The sequence below is a fragment of the Pygoscelis adeliae genome, unplaced genomic scaffold, assembly GCF_000699105.1.
Source record: "Pygoscelis adeliae isolate BGI_AS28 unplaced genomic scaffold, ASM69910v1 Scaffold444, whole genome shotgun sequence".
Lineage (NCBI taxonomy): Eukaryota > Metazoa > Chordata > Aves > Sphenisciformes > Spheniscidae > Pygoscelis > Pygoscelis adeliae.
This window is the reverse complement of record NW_008824677.1, coordinates 329,385-348,688: the sequence shown is the minus strand read 5'-3', so window position 1 is coordinate 348,688 and position 19,304 is coordinate 329,385. Positions and strand designations below refer to the sequence as shown.

The window sequence follows — 19,304 nt, the reverse complement described above, 5'->3', positions numbered from 1 at the left end:
AAAGCGTATACATAGATATAACTTGAGGCTCTCAGTCCATAATGGTCTTAAATTACACTTTCACTGTGAGTATCTACCAAGTAAATAACTGTTTAGGGATATACCTGTAGCCCTCTTCTGAGGGTTTAAATAATTTTGTGGATATGCATAATCATAAAACCTTTATTGGATATTGTATAACAGATACACCCATCTTTGCCTGACCAAATGTGTTAGCAGCTTGCCTGTAGTCAGAGGGCTTCAATTCCCACAAAGTGGAACAAATTTGCCCGCTTATCTTTGCTGCAGGTCAGCAGTAATGAATAACTCGGCATATGACTTTAATCTGATGCCAAGAGAGCACGTTTCATGCTGGGAGCCTTAATCTCCTCTCAGGCACGTTAAAGTCAAGGGCATTCTTGGGTTGTTGTGTTGTGTGTCACAGACAGCATCGATATAGCATGGATTTATTCTTCAGAGTTAGGAGTATCATAGTTGTACAATATCATAGTGGAGTCCTCCGAGCTTAGAGGTCTAACACTCCCCAAAACAGTTTCTGGAAACGACAGACCAAGTCTGCTGAAAAACTTGGAAGCAAGCAGGAGGGTGACCCTTTCATATGCTGTATATTGTAGCTTGAAACCAAATAGAAGTTCAGAAAGCCTTCTGCCATCTGGTCAAAAAGAACACGTAAGGTTGTTCTGTTATTTTAAACTGTGCTAGGGTTCTGAGGATTGCAGAGCTTTTTAGCTTATACAGGGTTATTGTGTTGGTTTAAGGGAATTTATTTTTACATTTAACTGTACTGTCCTTTATTTTCTAAATATTTTCATAGAAGTGTTAAATCCTAACAATTGTACTTTTGAAGAAAATTGTCCTTTTCATAGTCTTATTTACACTGGGATGTTTTTAGAGTATGAGAATGCCTTAGGAGTGCTGGGGGGTTTTTTTGTTTACAATTCTGTTGCTGGTAGGTTAGTGAAACATAGGATTTATGCTGACCCCCCAAAAAATGCAAGTTCTGCTGCACTTATTTGGATCTAGATTAGCAGAAGAATGGATATTCTCAGGTAGTTGCTGATTTTTTTTTTTTTCTGAAAACCTGTAAATTTTTATTCAGTTTTCTGCTTAGCTGGTTTAGCTTGGTCCACCTGCATTGGATGAGTTAAAAACTAAATCAGCTGTTGATCTCAAAGCCTGAGTCAAATCAGTGTGTGGGTGTGAAATCAGAAATGGAAGCACAGTGTATCTGTATCCAGCAGAGCTCTTAGAGCTCAAAGGCAAAGAAAGTCAGCCAGTGGATGTGTTTGCCTCCAAGATCTGTATAATGTCCTCCATGTGAAGGAGGTGGTCCTGCGCTGCTGTTGGGTTACTAAAAGATTGGGTTTAATTTTTTGGCAGAATATAATGTACTGGGGTCACCTGGAGACCTGCCATCGTGACCGTTGGGGAAATGATGAGATACTGATGAAGGGCACCTATGAGCTTTTTGAGAAATGGAGAACTTAATTATTGCTTTATGACCCCAGGGTGCCTGTTTCATCCCATGTCTAAGTGATGTTGCTTCCCCTCCACCCCTTAGTTTTATTGTTCTGGGGCATGGGATTATACTTTGTCTGAGAATTACAGCATGTAAGAAGTTCTCCTGGGTCATCTGTGCCACTAAGTTTATCTGAGTAGCTTGTGTTCCCATGCTCTCCTGCCCACGCTTTTGCTTTTGCTGGTTGAAATCATCCATTTGTCTCCATCTAGGGGAAAATAGAGAAAAAGCCAGAATCAGCCGCTGCTGCACGAAAATCTGAACCCAATGCGGTCTCTAAAATGGCTACTACTAAAACAACTGTATCAAAAGAGGGTGCCCCAAAACAGCCCAATGGGAAAGTGAGTTTGTTTCAGACTTTTCTCTGTGGGAGATGAAGGAAAACGTTTCCATTTTGAGTCACTTTCCCTTCTCTTCAACTCTTCTGCTTTCTCCTGTCAGTGTCACTGTTTCTTGCACAGACACTTTTCCAATTCTTTCTTGTAAACCCCGAGATGTTCTCAGTTAAACACGTTCAGAGATCACTATTGTAGGTATCTTTTCCATGCCTGCTGTAAATGTAAATGTTTTCAGAGCAGAGTCCTCCATTTTTCACTTTTAGGTAGTTAGGCCTAACTTTGAGTCAGAGGTTTCCCTTACGACCAGTTCTTCATACACAGCACTAGTTTGTAACTAGGAAGAGAGAGCTTTAGTTCAGTGCTGCTTGCTTTCATTAAGACTGCAGAATATTAAGGACTTGATATCTTTCCTGCAATATTCCCAACCCAGTTGTATCAAAACTCTTTAACTCCATGCATTGGGCGGTCACCATTTGATGGGTTATTCCGAAGCTGTCGTGACATGGTATTTCAGCACAAGTGGATGGGGAGTGAGGCAGGAGTGCCTGCAGTGCTGGTGTAATTCAGATATTAGCAGGCAGAGCCTGTTAATGAATGGATGGGATTTGTACCTCTAGAGAAGTCAGTAAACCATTATAAACTGCCATGGCACGAGTACATTTTCAGAGCTGCTGTTGCACTGAATCCAGTCTTTCTGAACTGGCTAAGGAGCTTTGGGAAACCTGCTAAAGTGAGGATGTTCTGGTGATTCCTTTTGTGCTTTGAATTTATCACCTCTTTCTAGAAAGTACTCTAGATACAGCTTCTGCCACATTTTGTGCTGTGTTAAATAACTCCCAGACTAAACACGTGTCGTAACTAACCTTTGTAAACATGGGCCTGTTACTGTAACTCAGTTACTACCTTTGTGAGTAAAAGCTCACTTAGCGTACTCCTTTTGTATTTTGAAAAAGTCCAAGTCATTTTAGTTTAAATAAGACTTGTCTGATAAAATTTAACTGAAGGTTTGACAACCTTCATCAGAAGAATTGTTTCTCAGACCGGGCTTTACTGCCCAGAGATTTTGAAAGACGTTACCCAAGACTGGAACTAATCCAGGCAAATGGAAATAAAGTGCAGACACCGAGCAGTTCATAGCGTTGTTGGAAGTGATGGTCCCATGGCTTTGATCCGTGGAGGAAGGAGGCAGCTGAGCTGGCTCTCCCTGCTCTGGGGCAGCTCTCACCAGAGAGCTCCTGGGAAGCTTCACGGGGCACATAGATGAGCCCGGCCCTTCTGGCAGGCAGGCACCACCCAGTGATGCTAACCCGTAGAGTACATGGAGAAGCAGTCCTCATGGTAGCGCTTATGCTCTCGCACTAACACTGTCTGTGCAGCCTCTTGTTTCGTTCACTTTTTTTCTCACTCTCCTCCTCAGTTGCTTTCACACCTAATACTAAAGTTAGATTGAGTTTAACACAACTCCTTGTTTATCCACCGTGTTAGAGCATCCACTCCAGCCTGTCGTATGACAACTCTAACCAGTCCTCTTCCCTTGTGTTGTTTTCCATTCTGTAACATTCCAGGTCCAGATAGTCTCCAAAAAAGCGAACTACAGCCATGTTCAGTCCAAGTGTGGTTCCAAGGACAATATTAAGCATGTCCCTGGAGGTGGGAATGTAAGTATGGGCTCTGGGCAAGCTGTCTTTCTACTAACTCCCTCTCTTGTACTATGTTTTTATATGTCAGTCTTACAAATGCTGTGTTTCAGGCAGAAAGGTGTGGCAGAGTTTCAGGGCTTCTGGAAATAATGTAGGCTGGAGAAATTTTATTTTTTTTTTCCCCCATGGGATGCTAGGTTGAGTGTGTGTGTTTTGTTTCATAGTGCTGCGAATACACCTGACCTATTTCTCGCATGGTTTACGTGGTATTCATGACCAAATGTAGGATGTGCACATCGTTGACCCCAGGAGTTAGTTCACCATGGATTCCCTCTGCAGTCAATGGAGGCACCTCATCAGTCCTCTGACCTATTTTCGATGTCTGATTTTTTTAAAATGAAATTAATTGTGGCCTAGAAGTGCCTGTTACTCTTCACTGGCTAATAGAGCAAGCCTGAGTCAGATTAATTTCACTTCTTGTTTCACAAGAAGGGAGACTTTGAAAAAGGAGGAGGACGAGACTCTGGGGCTTAATCTTTGAGCTGTGATTAATTTCTAAATTTAAAGGCTACTGGTGTCTCTGGCAGCAGAGATGAGCTTATTAAAATAGAAAGCTAATCTTGTAATGTCTGTGTACTTGGTTTGGAGTATTATATCCTGAAAGTATCTGGCAAAAAACCAAGTTAACTATCTAGATACTAAAGCTTTTGAAAACATGACTATAGTTTGGCAGGCTTGTTTCCTTGTGGGCAAATCTGTACTACCTTAACAAATCTATGCTAGGCTGTTTGTACTAGGGATAGTTTGCAGAAATACAAAGATTGAATGGTTTCAAAAAGACACTGAAGTACTTAAGCCCAAGGAAGTCTTTTCCATTGGTGTTTAAATATGCCGGGTTCCTGAGATGTCCAGCTATCACATCTTGTGATGCTTTCTCTGTGCCCGGTGCCTGAGTGCCAGCTTCAATGAAACTCCCTGCATCCTTGCTTTGTGTAGTGTTCAAGGTGCAAATATTCAATTTCTGGGGCCAGACCTACTGTTGCCGTATAGTCAGTGTGTTCTGCTTCATGTCTATACAAATGCTATATAGGCCTGACTATGGTGCAGACTGCTGTGGCCAATTTTCTTGGGAAATACCTGTGTATTTGACTAGCTGGCTGAACCTTTACTCTACATGACCAATTTTCCTTAAATCTTTGCAAGAGGCAACCGAATCTGGGTCCTTGACAAACTTACCCCCTACAGGTTGGTTGCCAAGATGGTAAGAGGCAGATGTTGAAGTCACACGTGCAGTGTTTGCTTAACTAAGCTTGACTCCCCATTGAGAGTCGCTGGACACACATCTCTGCTGCCCTCCTTGCCTTCCAGTTTGTGGATTCTCACCAGTGGTGGGATTTGCCATTCTTATTTGAGATTTCCGTGACTTACCCAATGTTTATAGGAGTGCATTACGTGTGTGTATGGAGCTTCCCTAGAAATGCTCATGCAGGAGAATTCTCTGTGCCATAGAAAGAAAAACGGATGTTGAGACCATCCTGTCAATTAGGTGCCCTCATAATACTTTTTTTTAGCTATGCGTATTTCTGTTCCTACTGCGTATTTCATCTGGTTTTGTCACCCAAGTTTGGAACAGACTGTTTATACATAATCAGTGTTTTGTGGCAGAAGTCCCTTTGGCTATGCTGTTAAAGAGCAGCTGTTGTAACTTAACTGTTCATGCACTCAAAGGAGCTGTATTTTATAAGCCACTTTAATTTTGCCACTCCTACGTTGTATAGCCTTTTAGTGGACAATGAGTCTCACACATACTTTTCCCTTTTTTTGAGGCCAACAGAAATGTGCTTTAAATGTGGGAGATACTTTTCTTGCTTGATTAACTACATTAGTGAACTATTCTTTCTTCTAATGAATCATCAAAGCTGTCCTTTCCTTTTTACTGTCCTGTCCTGGGGACATTCCCAACTCTAGGGGACAAGTGTGTGCCTGCTTTCTTTTTCTCTTCTTCCACACTCTCCTTTTACCACTGCACTCTTTCTCCTCGCTCAACTACTTAAGCCTTTTGCTTTGAGAATAGAGAATAAAGTGCTTATTATTTCCAGGTTCCAAATGCCCCCAAACCAGCTTCAGGCAGTCGTTCCCAACCATCCAACGCCCCCAAACCCAGCACTGCCTGTACCACTGTGAGTAGATGAGGTGCAGCGGCCAGTCTGGCTTCCTATAAAAGCATTTCCTTTTATTCATTTTTAGATCTGCTCGCTCCCTTTGGGGCACTGTAATATTAGGGTCCTCTTCCAAGATGTTTTCTTGTTCAAATAGTTACGATGATCACTTCTGATAGAAGACTTCTGGGTCTTTAATTCCTGAACCACACTGCTGATGGGGATGTTTGGGAAGTCTGTTGTTCTAGTCTATGGCTTCAGTCAAAGGAATCCTGTGGACAAGAGCTGTGGTTAGTAGCAAATTACGATTCAGCTTTAGGGTTGCTCTGGTAGAAGTGATGGACATCCTACCTAAGTGGGGTGGTTCCTAGCTGGTACACTCTGGGTACCCATTTTGCCTTCTATACACGGAGATAATTTCTTCTCCCCTCCAAGATACCCAGGAAGACATGTTCAAAAGCAGTAGATATTGTTCCTACTCACATTATATTTGCAAAAAATACCTAGAGACAAACATAGTTAGATTTCCTGGGTAAAAGCTTTTGTTGTGCTTTAGTATTTTCCCCCTTTCTTTTTAAAGAAAGCAACAGTAAAGAGGTAGATTTTACAAAGTGCAGGCAGTGTATGTGTTGTTGAAGATTTAACAAGGTGATTTGGAATGTACATATGTTTCTCTACCCTTTGGCTGGACCTGCTTAGATGGATTGAGAAATGGTCAGAGATAGAAAATCTTAAAAGGAATGAGGCTCACTCTTCCCATCTGAGCCTCTGTATCAAGCTTTCAGATCTAAAGTTTATTTCTGGCACCAGAGTCTGAGTATTTGGTTCTATAAATGCAAGCCCAAGTCTTTAAACGTGTCTCCCATTGCAAACTCAGAACAACTAATGTTAGAAATCTTACCAGAAATACACTTCCATTTAGGAGTAATTGTTTGGATCCCCAGGTGAAATCATGAGGAGTCATAACTGGGTATGTCTACCCTAGCTGATAACAAACATTATTATTTTAAAATGCATTCTGTGAAATAAATTTAGTTTTATTCCACTTCCAAGCAAACAAGTACTCATTATAAAAGCTGTAGTAACTTTACTAGCAACCCCCAAGAAAATCAAATTCAGTAGCCACGATCTCACCTCTTCGGAGTGTCTGGTGTCACTGAGTCAGGGTACATGAACACGGAACAGTGTAGCAGGAGGCTGAACTGTGCTGTTCTAATTCTGAGCGAACAAGACATCAGGGCTTTGACTCATCCCTCTGCACAAGTACTAGGAGGATCCGTGCTTCCTGAGAAAGATGTGTATTGCAAATTATCATGATAATTCTCAATAAGCTTTTAGAGTAGCTTGTAAGTGAATGAATTCTTGTCACATTCAAAAAAAAAAAAAGATTTTCATTTTCTCTGCGAGACGATCTATAGCAGAACTTTCTGTGCATGTAGGTGCCAGCTGGTGGTTGCTGACACGATTGGGAGAGGTGATCCTCTTAATGTTACTACCAAAAAACCCCGGATTTTTCCCATGGAAAGTTACAATGTCAACTTAGTAGGGGGTTAGACGGGATGACCAGAAGTTCCTTCCAGTATAAATTATCCTATGTTTGTATGAAATGAAAGATCTCCAAGTAGTTAGACAAGAAGTTAATTCTGGAATAGAGGAATTTTTCATCCACCTAGAGCTGCAGGAGGAATTTTAAAGATGTCAGAAATGGGGCTCTGTACAATGCATTTGGTCCCGGTGTCAGAGATGAAATATTTTTTGAGCAAAAAGACATAAAACCTGTGACACTTTGACTCCATCTTTGTCCTACCCCAGAGAAGACACTTCTCCCCAAATTCAAACTGATGTCCACAAACACCGTGCTAGAATATTTGGCTCATTGACTTGGAATAAGGTCATTTACTGAGTCATGAATATCTCACGATTTCATGATTGCATCACCGAACACTTTTTCATTGAAGGCTTTCTATGCCAGTATCAAGTCACTGGTAGAACGAGGTTAAAGGAAATAATACTGGAAAGGAAATAGCTTCCCCACTCCCAGTGTTTTGTCTTTGAGAATAATAGCTTCTTCAAGCAGTTTGTTCCATCTGGGCATGATGATCCTTCCTGGTGTCCTGTTCTCAGCAGGGAGGAAAGACCGCTGTGAGGAGGCTGCAGACAAAGTCTGACAATTAGGTGTGGGTCAGTCTGCACATTGAAGATGGTGGAGAGAAAAAGTTGGAGCTGGTGGCATGTCTCTGGCCCTACAGCAAGAGAGTGGCTGAGTAGAACTGAGATCACATCTGTCCTGGTGACTGTCTGGAGCTGCCCGGGCAATGGCCCATGTCTTCAGAGGCAGAGCCAGCGCTGGACAGAAACAGTCTGGGGAACATGGCAACGGGACTGGCTTTTTTTTGGTCCCTCTCCCAAGTGGTTTTGTATTCCATGAATGTGCCATGAACTCAAGACTCCCGTTTCTGGTTACTGTCCATCTGTTAGTTTTATCTGGTCTCAATTTCTGTCTGCTCACATTAACCACTTCTGGCTGGTGCAGGCCTTTAAATAATGCTAAAGCTGACTATAGCATTTGGCATACAGTGGCTGGGAAATCACTAGGAGAAAATAATGCAGTAGAAAAGGGGTGCAGGTTCATTAAGTGTGACCTGATGTTTGAGATGGTCCATTGGCCTCCAGATCCACAGGAAATGTTTCTTTGCATTGAGTTGTTTCTTTTTGCCTCTTTAGGTGCAGATCCAGAACAAGAAAGTTGACCTTTCCAAAGTGTCCTCGAAGTGTGGCTCTAAAGCAAATATCAAGCATAAGCCAGGTAGAAATTTTACCATTTCCTCATTATTTGCCTGCAGATATTGCAAGTCATTTAAATATAGTCCTGGATTGCGACTGAAATAGTTTAAGGGGTTTGTTGCTTTCAGGGAGTATTTCTAGAAGTACTGTCTAGCTTCTTAGCAGTTCCTGGTGGTTTCATCAGTGGAGAAGGGGATTAGGAGATGTGGGATTTCATCTTGTCTGTGAAGATAATCCTCTGCTTCAACTCGGTTCTCTTCCCCCCCCGCCCCTGCTTCAAGTCGGTTCTCTTCCCCCCCCGCCCCCCCTCCCCATTTGGGAAAAAAAAAAGTGGATACTTACCATGACCGTTCCAGGAGTCTGGAAGCTTTGGGGCGCTCTGGACGTGTGTGCTATGGAAGGATAAAGTAACTTCCCTCCAGTTCTTCAAAGCAGATACAAGGGTCTTTTTAGCCTTTGGTTCAGTAGCATCTCCTGTCTTACATAAAACACTTTTGGCTCTTTAATGACGTATTATGGGATGAGTGTGCAGGAATTATTTGCTCCCCACTGAGAACACAGCATTTACTCTGCATGAATTCCTGCGAGTCTTGGGTTTCCTAACCAAGCAATGACCAGCCCACCGCTCAGCTGGACCGTAGGCCAGTCTCGAGTTCAAGATGCTGTGGCTGTAGGCAGATTGTTTGAACTGTGCCTTCGTAGCATCCTACAAATGGTATGGTCAGTTCACTGACCTTTGCTGGTTTGTCTGTATCTGAGGACAGTTATCTGCACAGGAAAACTCCTGGCAATCAAAGATACATGCACGAGGGACAAAGTTCACTGACCAAAGCTGAAAACAAACACTACAAGCTTGCTTTGTCTGCTCCTGGGAGTTTCCTGCACCCTTTCTGCCAGCCTGTTAGGCTGAAAGCAGTTCAACCTTACGCACCGAGCACCACGGTTCAATACCTCAAAACGCGCTCCCGCTTTGAGAACGTAGTGCCACAAACATGACCTCTGTTTATTCAATGCTCTGTAATAACAAGCTGTGCGTGACAATAACTGCTCTTGTCCAGGGCTGATTAAAGCAGAATAATCCATCCAGAATTATCTGTTGTCAGATGTTTTAACTGATTTTTGTTAGACCAAATCAGTTGGCTTCTATCATTGGCCATGCAAAGCTTCCAAAGTGCTGAGGACTGAGTATTTAACGATGTCACTGGGAAGCTAAGTTGTGCTTAGCCATACTTAATAGTTGAGAAACCTACTGGAATATGGACTGCACGTACAGTCTTATATATTAATGGGAACGGCAGTATTCTAAATCTAGGAAAATCTGCCTAGAAAGCTACAGTTGTTTTTCTGACCTTCATGTTCTCCTGAACCTGAAGCGCCCATCCAGTTCCCACGCTTGGCTTCTCCCTGCCTGCACGGCTGCCTCCTGAGTAGTTCAAGCAGCGGCACGTGGGTCTGTGTGTCAGGGAGGAGTTGTCGGTCCAGGCGGTCATAGAACTGCCAGTGATGGAGTAAGAATGGATAACGAGCAAAGGAATGCAGTTAACAAAAAGGAGCAGAATGTGTCCCGGCACCAACGACTACACAGATGGGCTGAGCTGGCAGAGACCTTGGCAAGGGACATGGATAGGAGTGGGCAGCTGGTATTAGCCATCAGAAATGCACCAGTGTGGGATCAGGTGGAAGCGGCATTTCACACCTCTACTGGGGGAGACAGATTCATGAGCAGATCTAGTGAGGCAGTTGGCATGCGGATATCATCCAGCCTGTCTGTCTGGACATGTGGAGTTCCCCACCTGGGGGCACCTCCAGGGCTTTGCCGTGCAGCCCTGCTTGCTTGCAGTCTTGCTTGGCCGGCACAGGCTGAGATCACCAACTTTGATCTTACCGTTTTTTAAACTGAACCTTAACTGGAGAGAGACTGAGACACTAAATGGTCGTGTCCCTCCTCCAAAGTGCATTGGGTCCCCAGTGGTTCCTCGGTGGGGCTGGGAAGGGGACAGATCTCAGGTGGGACTGTTCTGGAGGCATTAATAAACTCCTACACAATCTTGTTCTAGGGGGAGGAGATGTCAAAATTGAGAACCAGAAGCTGAACTTCAAGGAGAAGGCCCAAGCCAAAGTGGGTTCTCTGGACAACGTGGGACACTTACCAGCAGGAGGAACCGTGAAGGTGGGTGCAGCAAGCTCTGGCATGTCAGGGTAGGGTTTAAATTTGGTTGCTTTCCTTGTCCTGCTGTTGATGGTAGTGCAGCTTCTGCACCCCCAGCCTTTTATAGCCATCTACTTATTTCTGTGGCCTTTGTTGTCAACCCCAGGAGTAAGTTATGAGTTGAAAAGGAGAGAGCTATGAACGAGCTCTGTGGCCTGCCTGAATGGGCTCCCTGCTAGGTGTTTACTCAGAGGGCTCGTACTGCCTATCTGCATCCTTCCTCTAAGAATGAGAACAGGGATCGCTCTGTAAGTGATGAGCCCACCAGAGGAGCTGCCTGTGGCCCTTCCTCCTTTCGTTACCCCCAGTAAAGCTGGTGAGAGCAAGGTGCTCTGTGCTGGGAGATAGCACCTTGCAGCTCCTGGGAGTTTTCAGCCCGTAACCTGTACTGCAGCCTTGCCCAAAGGCCCTTTGTGTGAGGATAAGAAAAGATTGTTGCGCGCTCATTGCTGTGATTCAGCGCTTCTCCCCATGAGGACGTAAACTGCCCCCAGCCTCAGCTCTGCAAATTGCAGGTCTCGCTACAGCAATGCGACATCTGTGCTTAGGGGGGGGAAATTACCCCCGCTTGACTGACCGAGTGACGGATGTGTGGGCTTGACCTATCACGCCACGTAACGATTAGAGCAGTGCTGGGGATTATGTTTAGGTAGTCACTTCTGCTGGGGCTTTTATGTGAAACACCGCTGCTTCTGAATTGGCTGGTAGCGCTGGAAGCGGAGAAAATAATCCTGTGCTCCGGCATCAGAACTGTTAAAATATGACTTAGTCTTTGCCCCCAGCAGGATAGACAGATGGAGGAGAAGAAACCCCTTCTAAACACTGAGCTCCCTTGGTTGTCCCAGCATTGTTTTGTTTGAGCACTTTTGTGCTGTGGAAGGGTTTAGAGTTCAACCGGGTTGAGCTATTGTGTTAAATGCCGTGTGAATTTGAAAGAAATAATCCCTGTCCTAAAGAGCAGATCATGCAGCAGAATTCAGAAGTATATTTAGTATGTGCTTAATCATCCCCATTAAAACAAGGCAAGAGGTGACTGCCAGAATATTTGCTGGGGACACATCAGGACTTTCCTATCTCCAGGCCTTTATGTAAACTTCAGCCTGTCAAATTGGGGCTCAGTGAAAAGCTGAAAAGAACTAGAGAAGCTGCTGGTGTGTTGGCAGGGATAGGGAACTTTCTGTAACAGTGCCTGGCTGTTCCAGTTTACTGGAGTGTCTAGTCCCTGTACCAGTGCTATTTGCTGGTAACTAGGGTTTTCACTGAAGTTCTAAAATCTTACCTGTTCAGAATTAGTGTGACTTTTTAAGTATTTTTCCCCCATCTCCACAGGTGCAGAGAGTCTCTGTCGATGACTCATCTGGTATTTTTTTGGGCTCTAATATTTAGCCTTGCAATACAGAGACCAAATCATTTCCCTGTTGCATCCCACAGATCTCAACCAGTGCTGTCATCAGAGCAGGGGCAGGTGGCACTTAGGGACTGGCACACACATTCAAGAGGGCTGGCTGCTCTTGCTCAGCTACCCTCTGTGGTTCTCATGGAGGTGTGGGGATCATCAAAGTCTCTGTAGTTCCTGCAGAAGCATCTAGGTATCAGTGTTGCTGTCAGTTCACGGGTGGGAACTTGGACCCCAGAAGGAAGGGGAGGTGGTTTTGCTGCTTGTTGAGTAAGCAGGGACAGAGCCAGTCCATGGCTGTCTCGCATTGCTACCTGGGCTGCAGGGAGAGGGTCTGACTTAGTCTTGAGAAGAGCACAGCAATGGATAAGACTTTGTGGGGCAAGGGCATGGGGTAAGAGCAGAGGTGCTTTGGAGTGGAGGGTGCCACCCTCTCCCCGTACTCCTCCCTACTGAACGTGGCAGCAAGGGGATGTCCTGGCTGGATGGGTTCCTCCTTCCCGGGGCTGGGCTGGTCCAGCGTGGCATCTTCTCTGCTTGACGTGCCCTGCAGTCTTGGACATGTCTGAATGTCTTTCCAAGCAACTCTGCATTACTCTCAGCAGGGTCCCACCAGCATATTAGTGTCTTCTCTAATGGCAGTAGGACTTAGCTCTTCTCTAAGGCTCGTAGAAGTTGGTGACTCCAGGTGGGATGACCAGCTGTGGTAGGAGAACAGACCACGACAGAGTCTTCTCTAAAGACTGCGCTCCCAGTTCATAGTCCAGCATCAGCATCAAGTGAGGATGAGGTCCTTTGTGCAAACTTGGCCTTTCTGTTTTGGGATCCACTATGTATCATTTGGGTCTGGTATATAAATGTGTCCCCAAATAACGGAGACTGCTTCAGGGCGATGTACCCAAACCACCTGCTTGCTTTTGACCCCGTAGCGCTCTGCTTTAGTCCTGTCAACGTGCCTCGGTGTGCCTTTGCCTCGGCTGTCCTCTGTCAGCAGGACATTACAGGCGTGCGTTTGGGGAGAGGGTGCTGAGCTCTGGACCCTGTGGTCAGGGACATGGCAGCCATGCTCAGATGAGCTGGCCCGGAGCAGCGCAGGGCCGATGGGTCTGCAGGGACCGAAGCGCTGTGGGAAGCTGGAAAGCTGCTCAGGACGGTGGCTTCCCGGGGAGCGGAGGGGCTGCTTCCCGCTTCCAAACACCCCCTTGTCCCTGTGTGTGTCTCGGCAGCTGGGGAGGGCAGAGGGGGCTCTGGGAACCCACATTTCACCCCCCTGCACCCCCATCTTCTATTGACTCGTCCCTGTCATCCTCCCCACCCCATTGTCTCATTGTAGGCTGAGGGGAGCGGGGAGCCAGGGCAGCTCCCGCCAGCCCCTCAGAACGGAGAGGTGACAGCGGCCCAGGCAGGCAGTGAGATGCGGGAGAATGGCGTAGGGCCGGCAGTGCCCACTGCCCTGAGCGGTGGTGACCAAAGGGAAATTCAGAGCTTCGAGACTCAGATACAAGAAACAAGTAAGTGCCTGTGCCTTCTCTCTACACACTCTGCCGGGTGGGGTGGGGAGAGCACTGCAGCAGGGCAGAGCAGCCGCCCCTGGGCACTGGTCACACCGCTGTAATCTGAACTGTTTGTATCGATGTCTGTAGGGGTTTTTTTGCCTTTTTTTAATTCAGAAAATTGCCTTTTATTTTCCAGGCATCTAATGATGACATTATGGTATCGTCTTCCATTCCCCTCCTGTCCCCTCTCTCCTCCTCTTTCCTCCTCCTGCCCTTCCCCTTCTCACCTGCCCTTGTGTCGCTGCAGATTGAATCTCACAAGCTGACGTTCCGTGAGAAGGCCAAGGCTCGAACAGACCACGGAGCGGAAATCGTCGTCTCCAAACCCCCCAACCTTTCCAGCAGCACTTCCCCCTGGCGTAGCACATCCGTCAGCGAGAGCCTGGGCTCAGTCGCCTCCTTGTCACCGCTGCAACAGCCAGCTCCCCTTGCAGCGCTTTCTCAGCAAGGCTTGTGACCCCTCCCAGCCCCGACTCCCACGTGCTCCCCAGAGTAACGCAGCTTGGCTCTCTTAACTCAGCGTCTGGCTTTAGATGGGAAGGGGACAGTATTTAGCAGGGCTAGCGTCCCTTTCGGCCGCTCTGACTCCTCGAAGCATCCTGGAGGCTCGCCCCTGCCCGAGCGTGCCGGGCTCTGGTGGTCCCTCTTTGGCTGGAAAGGGCTTCCTTCCCTCTCCGCGCCTTGTCCCTCTTGCTTTTAAGGGGATGCTAGAGTGAGTGTTAGTGTCGTGTTTCGGGGACGGGCATCTAGTGGCTTCCAGGCTGTGTCTCGCTGTCTCGAGCAGTGCGGAGAGGCACGCCGAGCCTGGGCGGCGGGTGGCTGGGTAGGAGCAGGCCTACGCTGCTGGTGGCTGAAGCCAGGCCGGAGTTAATAGGGATAAGCTGTGATCTTTCTGTCTTTTTTAAAAAAAAAACAAACACGACCTTTTCCTCCTTGCCGCTTCAGTTTCTGCTGATCCTGTTTGATGATGATATATATTATACACACATGTTAGGCTGTTTTAACTGTTGACTTTAACCTTTTATTCTTTGTGACGATGTGTTGATGATTTATCGTGCTACAAACCCATGCTAAGTTTCCTTTTCTCTTTCCTTCTTTTCCTAACCGTAGGAGAGTAGAGACATTAACCGCTGCTGCAGTGCTGGCTTCTTACTGACATATCCAGCAATTGTAACTTTTTTGTTGTTGGCTTTTTTTTTTTAAATATTTTAAAACGATGGAGCAAATTCATGGGATTAAGCCACGTCTGAAATGAAAGGCACAAGACTGTGTTAAAGGAAAACTTGCTGTAACAGATCAGATGAAGCCTGTGTTGACTGCAACGAGACGTGTTGAATCGATGCTCGTAAAACCTCCTGTAGGGCCAAACCGCCAGCCCTGGAGGATGCCTAGGACCTTCTGCGCATTAGCAAGGCAAAGACGGTTTATTTATTAACTTGCACAGCCAAAGCCCTGGGATTTATCTTTTTTCGGCCAGGGCCTGAGGTCTGGAGGAAAGGCAGGAGGCTGCTTTCGCGGTGGAGTTGCAGGTTAACGCAGGCCGTGAGTTCTGAGGCAAAAGCAGGTCTGTGGTGTGCGTGTGTGTTGTTTTTAGAGGCTGATGTATGGGTAACCGTATCGTCAGGCTGAGCAAGTCTGGTGGGAGGCCAAGGTGGGGAAAGAAGGGAAAGGCCACCTCTCATCCAGGGCGTGAGGCAGGGGTAGCAGAATGTCTGTGGAGGGCTGGGAGGGAGGCAGAGCCCGTGGCTGGGGCAGGGGAGGCAGGTTTCTAATGCCAGGGAGTTGCAGCTCTGATTAGGAAGGAGATTTACGTACTCTTTGAGGTGTGAGCTCCTCGTTTCATGTTGCAAATGACACTAAAGAAATTAAATGTAAATAAATTAAAAAAAAAAAAGTGTTCTTGGGTCGTCAAACTAATTTAAAGCAAAAAAAAAAAAAGGTGGAATAACAAAACACTGGGATCAAAGTGAACTGAACCAGGCGTGTGCTAAGGGGGGGCTGTTCAAGGAGGGGACAGAGGGAAGCCTGCAGCTTCTCATGCTTGTGGGAATATTTCTTTGGGAAGCCGACAATGACATGATAACCCGGAATCTGTATTTACACACAAAGATTCTTATTGCACTTGTATTTTTTATATTAAAGTTTGCATGATTTCTAATAAAATGGCATTAAAATGTACTAGTTTGCATCAAAGTCGTCTGCTAGTTTCATAAGTGCTTTTTCCTCTGAATACAAATTTAAATAAGCAATGCAGATTTGCACCTGAAAGGGGCGGTTATATATACCCTAGAAAACTCCCAGTGCTTCCCTTCCTCCTCCTCCTCCTCCTCCTCCCCACCTCTCCCCTCCCCTCCATGCCACATCCCTCTAATCCCAAAGCAGGGAAAGCGGCCAAGCTGGTCGTTCCCTGCCCTCATACTGTGCCGTGCTGCGTGGCCTCGGTGCTCGCCGCTGCCGAGGCCAGCCCTAGACTAGCCAGCACTAACACCCCGGGCCCTCTCACTCTCCTGACGTGTGGCTGGCTCTGCAGAGAGGAAAAGCTGGAGCTGGGGAAGGGGCTGAAGCCGCCCTCCCGCCCTGCATGGGGCAGGCAGCTGCCTGGGCAGGCGCTGATGCCGCCTCTAGCTCCGGGCTGGGGTTGGAAACCTCATTTCTCAAGAGAGCAGAGCTGTGTCTTGATGCTTTGAAACCCTCCGGACGGTCCCGTGGCCTGTGACGGTGCTGCCCCCCACCACCTGTTCACCTGCATGCTGCCCCCCGGTATATATCACTGCCCCTTCGCTGATGCTTCCTTCTTTCTCTTACTGCTAAATTCTAAACACCAGCTTGATCTTGTCAATCTTGGGATTGTTTTTGGTTTGTTGGTTTTTTTTTTTTTTCCCCAACACTTGAATTGAGGGGAAGTTTGGAGGAGAGGGACTGAGAGGAGAGCGGGCTGATCCCCTCAGCAAGAGAAGGCAGGGGCTGTGCTTCCCCAAGCAATAACGTCGAACCGCTCCGGGCTAGGGCTGCCCCGGCAGCTGCGGGAGGGCAGGCAGGCGCTGTCGAGAGGGTCCTGTGCCTGCACGGGGTGTGCAGAGCCCTGCTTCCCTGCCTGCCGAAGGCAAATGCTGGCTGGCGGCAGGCTGAAGCTGACCTCCAGGCTCACCGGCCAGGCAGAGGAGCTGGGAAGTTTGTGCTGGTGGGCTGTGGCCGGGGACCGGCCGTGGGCTCGAGGCGGGGATGGCACCGGTGGTGTTCGTGGTTAACCAAAGAGGAGGTGGAAGCTGAAATGTCGCGTTCCTCTTGCTGCTCTGCCCTGGGCACCCAGGGGGTGAGATGCCCAGGCAGCCAGGTCCTGGTCTTAGTTCAGGTGCCGCAGGAGGAAGGCAAGTGGCAACATTGCACTTTATCTGCTGAGATTGCATTTAAAAAAAAAAAAAAAAAAAGGCAAGCAAACCCCTAACACCCTGCAAAGGGACAGTAACACCACTTTCTCCCCTTGCATTGCTTTTATCTGATTTATTGACCGCTCGGCAGTCTTGGATAAGGCTTTCATGTCTGCATACGGTTGTGGCGGCATTCAGGCCTGTCTCCGAACATGCACAAACCTTCCCGGACTCTCACACGGTTCAGCTGAACACTAACCGACTGACCTGTGCTTCTGTGCCACTTTCTCTAACACTTGTTGTGCCTGTGTTTAGCTGACAAACTAAATCCAGATACACTAGTTTGGTGTGGTTTTTCTAGGACAGCTTCAGTTTTAATATGGAATTTTTTTTATTTTATTTTAAGGAAACAGCTGTACATATTGCTAGCCTGGGAAGAGATCCATGTGTGGTGAAAGTGACTTTAGTTTCCTATCTGGAGAGGTGGGAGTGAGCTGGTTAGTGCTGAGACCTTAAATGAAGACTGCAGAGAAGCTGCTGGCTGGCGAGTGTCTGCCCAGACGGAGAGAGCAGGGGAAGGAGTTGTGTTCGCTGTTGGCTTGATCTAGGGCTAGAGATGATAGCAAATTATCTTGGGGAAAAAAAGAAGAGTTGTGGTCTGAACTAGATGATACAACTTGAATGTACGCGTTCCTGTCCTGAGATGCCTCGTGTGGGTCCTGGCTTTCTCTGCAGCTGCGCTTGGCGTGACGCTGCTCGCGGGAGAGAGGGGAGGGCTGGGGTGGCCGGAGCAGCCTGGTGGCTTTGGTGAGCTGGGAGAAGTCAGGCGCTGGTGGGCTTGGTCCCCACTGGATGGGGCACAGAGGCAGCGTGCACAGGGGTGCGTGGGCAGCACTCGAGCTCCAGGTGGGCCGGAGCCTGCTCCTGCCTCAGGCAAGATGCTCAGCAAAAACCTTTCCTAAGCTCATGGTCAGGGTGAGCGGTGGCTTGGAGGTGTCAGCTGCTGAAGCATGAGGAAGCAGTGCAGGCTGCGGTGGGGCTGCGGGCAGGGGATGTGGTGCGGCAGGAGGGGCTGAGGGGGAGCTCCTTCCCAGCGGGCGCTGGGGTCCCTCCCTGGCTGCCAGTACCCACGCTCTGGCAGGCAGGAGGCTTCCCCTTGGCCCAGGCTGCTCAGCGGCTCTCCTGTCTGCTGGAGCCTGGTGTCTCCCTGTGTATCAGTGGCATATACAGTTACTTTGGGGCTTTTTATACTATTAAACAACGTACATTCAAGTAACCAAGTTTGTGGGCTTGAGGCTACAGGAGCAGGAGGCCGGGAGCCGTGGCAGCTTTGCTGCTGCCCCTGCATGCCTCCCCTTGGGTCGGAGTCCTGACCGCAAACTGAATGTAGTTTTCTATGCTGATCCTTGCTGTTGTCCCCCACGTAGTGTTGGTGTGTGAGTGGGGCTCTAGGACCCTTGTGTGTTTGTGTCATTTAGGCAGAATTTCTAGTTTTCTTGGAATGGGGCAGGAGCTCGATGTCGGTGACAGCTTTGGGGTGGCGGGGGCTCCTGTGTCCTTCCCGCACGTGGAAGGAGGGAACGGCTGAGCCCTTCCTGAGCCAGTCATGGCTGTTCACCGCTGTCCCTGCAAAAGGCCGAGCGGCCGTAGCTGTTGGGAGACCAGCAGCCTCCAGGCCTAGGAGAAATGTCACCTGAAAGCCCCCCCTGGCCTGGGGCAGCCTGCGGGTGGGGGTGGAAAATTGCTATGGGAGGCAGCAGCAGAAAGCATGCTCCGTCTCTCCTTCCTCCTCACCACCTGAAATCCAGCTAGAGTAAGCGTTTGCCTTTCAAACCTCCCTCACACGAGTCTCGCTGGCCACCAGCTGGTGTCTAGAGTAAGAGATCAGACACGAGACTCCTGTCTTGCACCCGTTGCCATTGTCCCACCCCAGCATTCAGCATTGCCTGCAGCTTTGATTACCCTGTAACATAGATACAATGAATAATGATATAGTCTGGGAGGGGGTAATGACCATGTTGGGGCGGGGGGTGGACCGAGAGGACAGTGTGGCTGGAGATGAGGGCTTGGGGCGCAGGACCCAGCAGGGCTGATCCCAGCTCTTGGCTCCCTCTGTGGTCTCGGGAAGTCATTTAACCTCTCTGCCTCAGTTTCCCCATCTGCAAGGTGGGGATGATACTACTTACCTCACCAGGCTGTTGTGAGGCGTGAACAGTATGTAAAGTGTTCTCTAAATGTGATGTATTATTATTATTTTGTGTCATAGGATTATTCCGCGGCAGCACTGTCTCCTCTGTGGCGGTGGGTGCACCGTGCTGCCTGAGGAGGGGTGCAG

At 47.7% G+C, this 19,304-nt stretch overlaps 1 protein-coding gene across 2 annotated transcripts in view; it reads left to right on the top strand.

The window, feature by feature from the left end:
- Positions 1-17,009, top strand: part of MAP4 (microtubule-associated protein 4) — a 51,256-nt gene extending 34,247 nt beyond the window's left edge. The window contains exons 7-12 of one of the 2 annotated variants that reach the window (XM_009323149.1): positions 3,423-3,515; positions 8,381-8,462; positions 10,498-10,610; positions 13,379-13,556; positions 13,738-13,758; positions 13,849-17,009. In XM_009323149.1, coding sequence (XP_009321424.1) covers positions 3,423-3,515; positions 8,381-8,462; positions 10,498-10,610; positions 13,379-13,556; positions 13,738-13,745 — 474 coding nt within the window. In that variant the 3' untranslated portion in view covers positions 13,746-13,758; positions 13,849-17,009. The remainder of the gene's footprint in view (positions 1-3,422; positions 3,516-8,380; positions 8,463-10,497; positions 10,611-13,378; positions 13,557-13,737; positions 13,759-13,848) is intronic. The other variant, XM_009323150.1, reaches the window with a different exon arrangement.
- Positions 17,010-19,304: the final 2,295 nt, after the last annotated feature.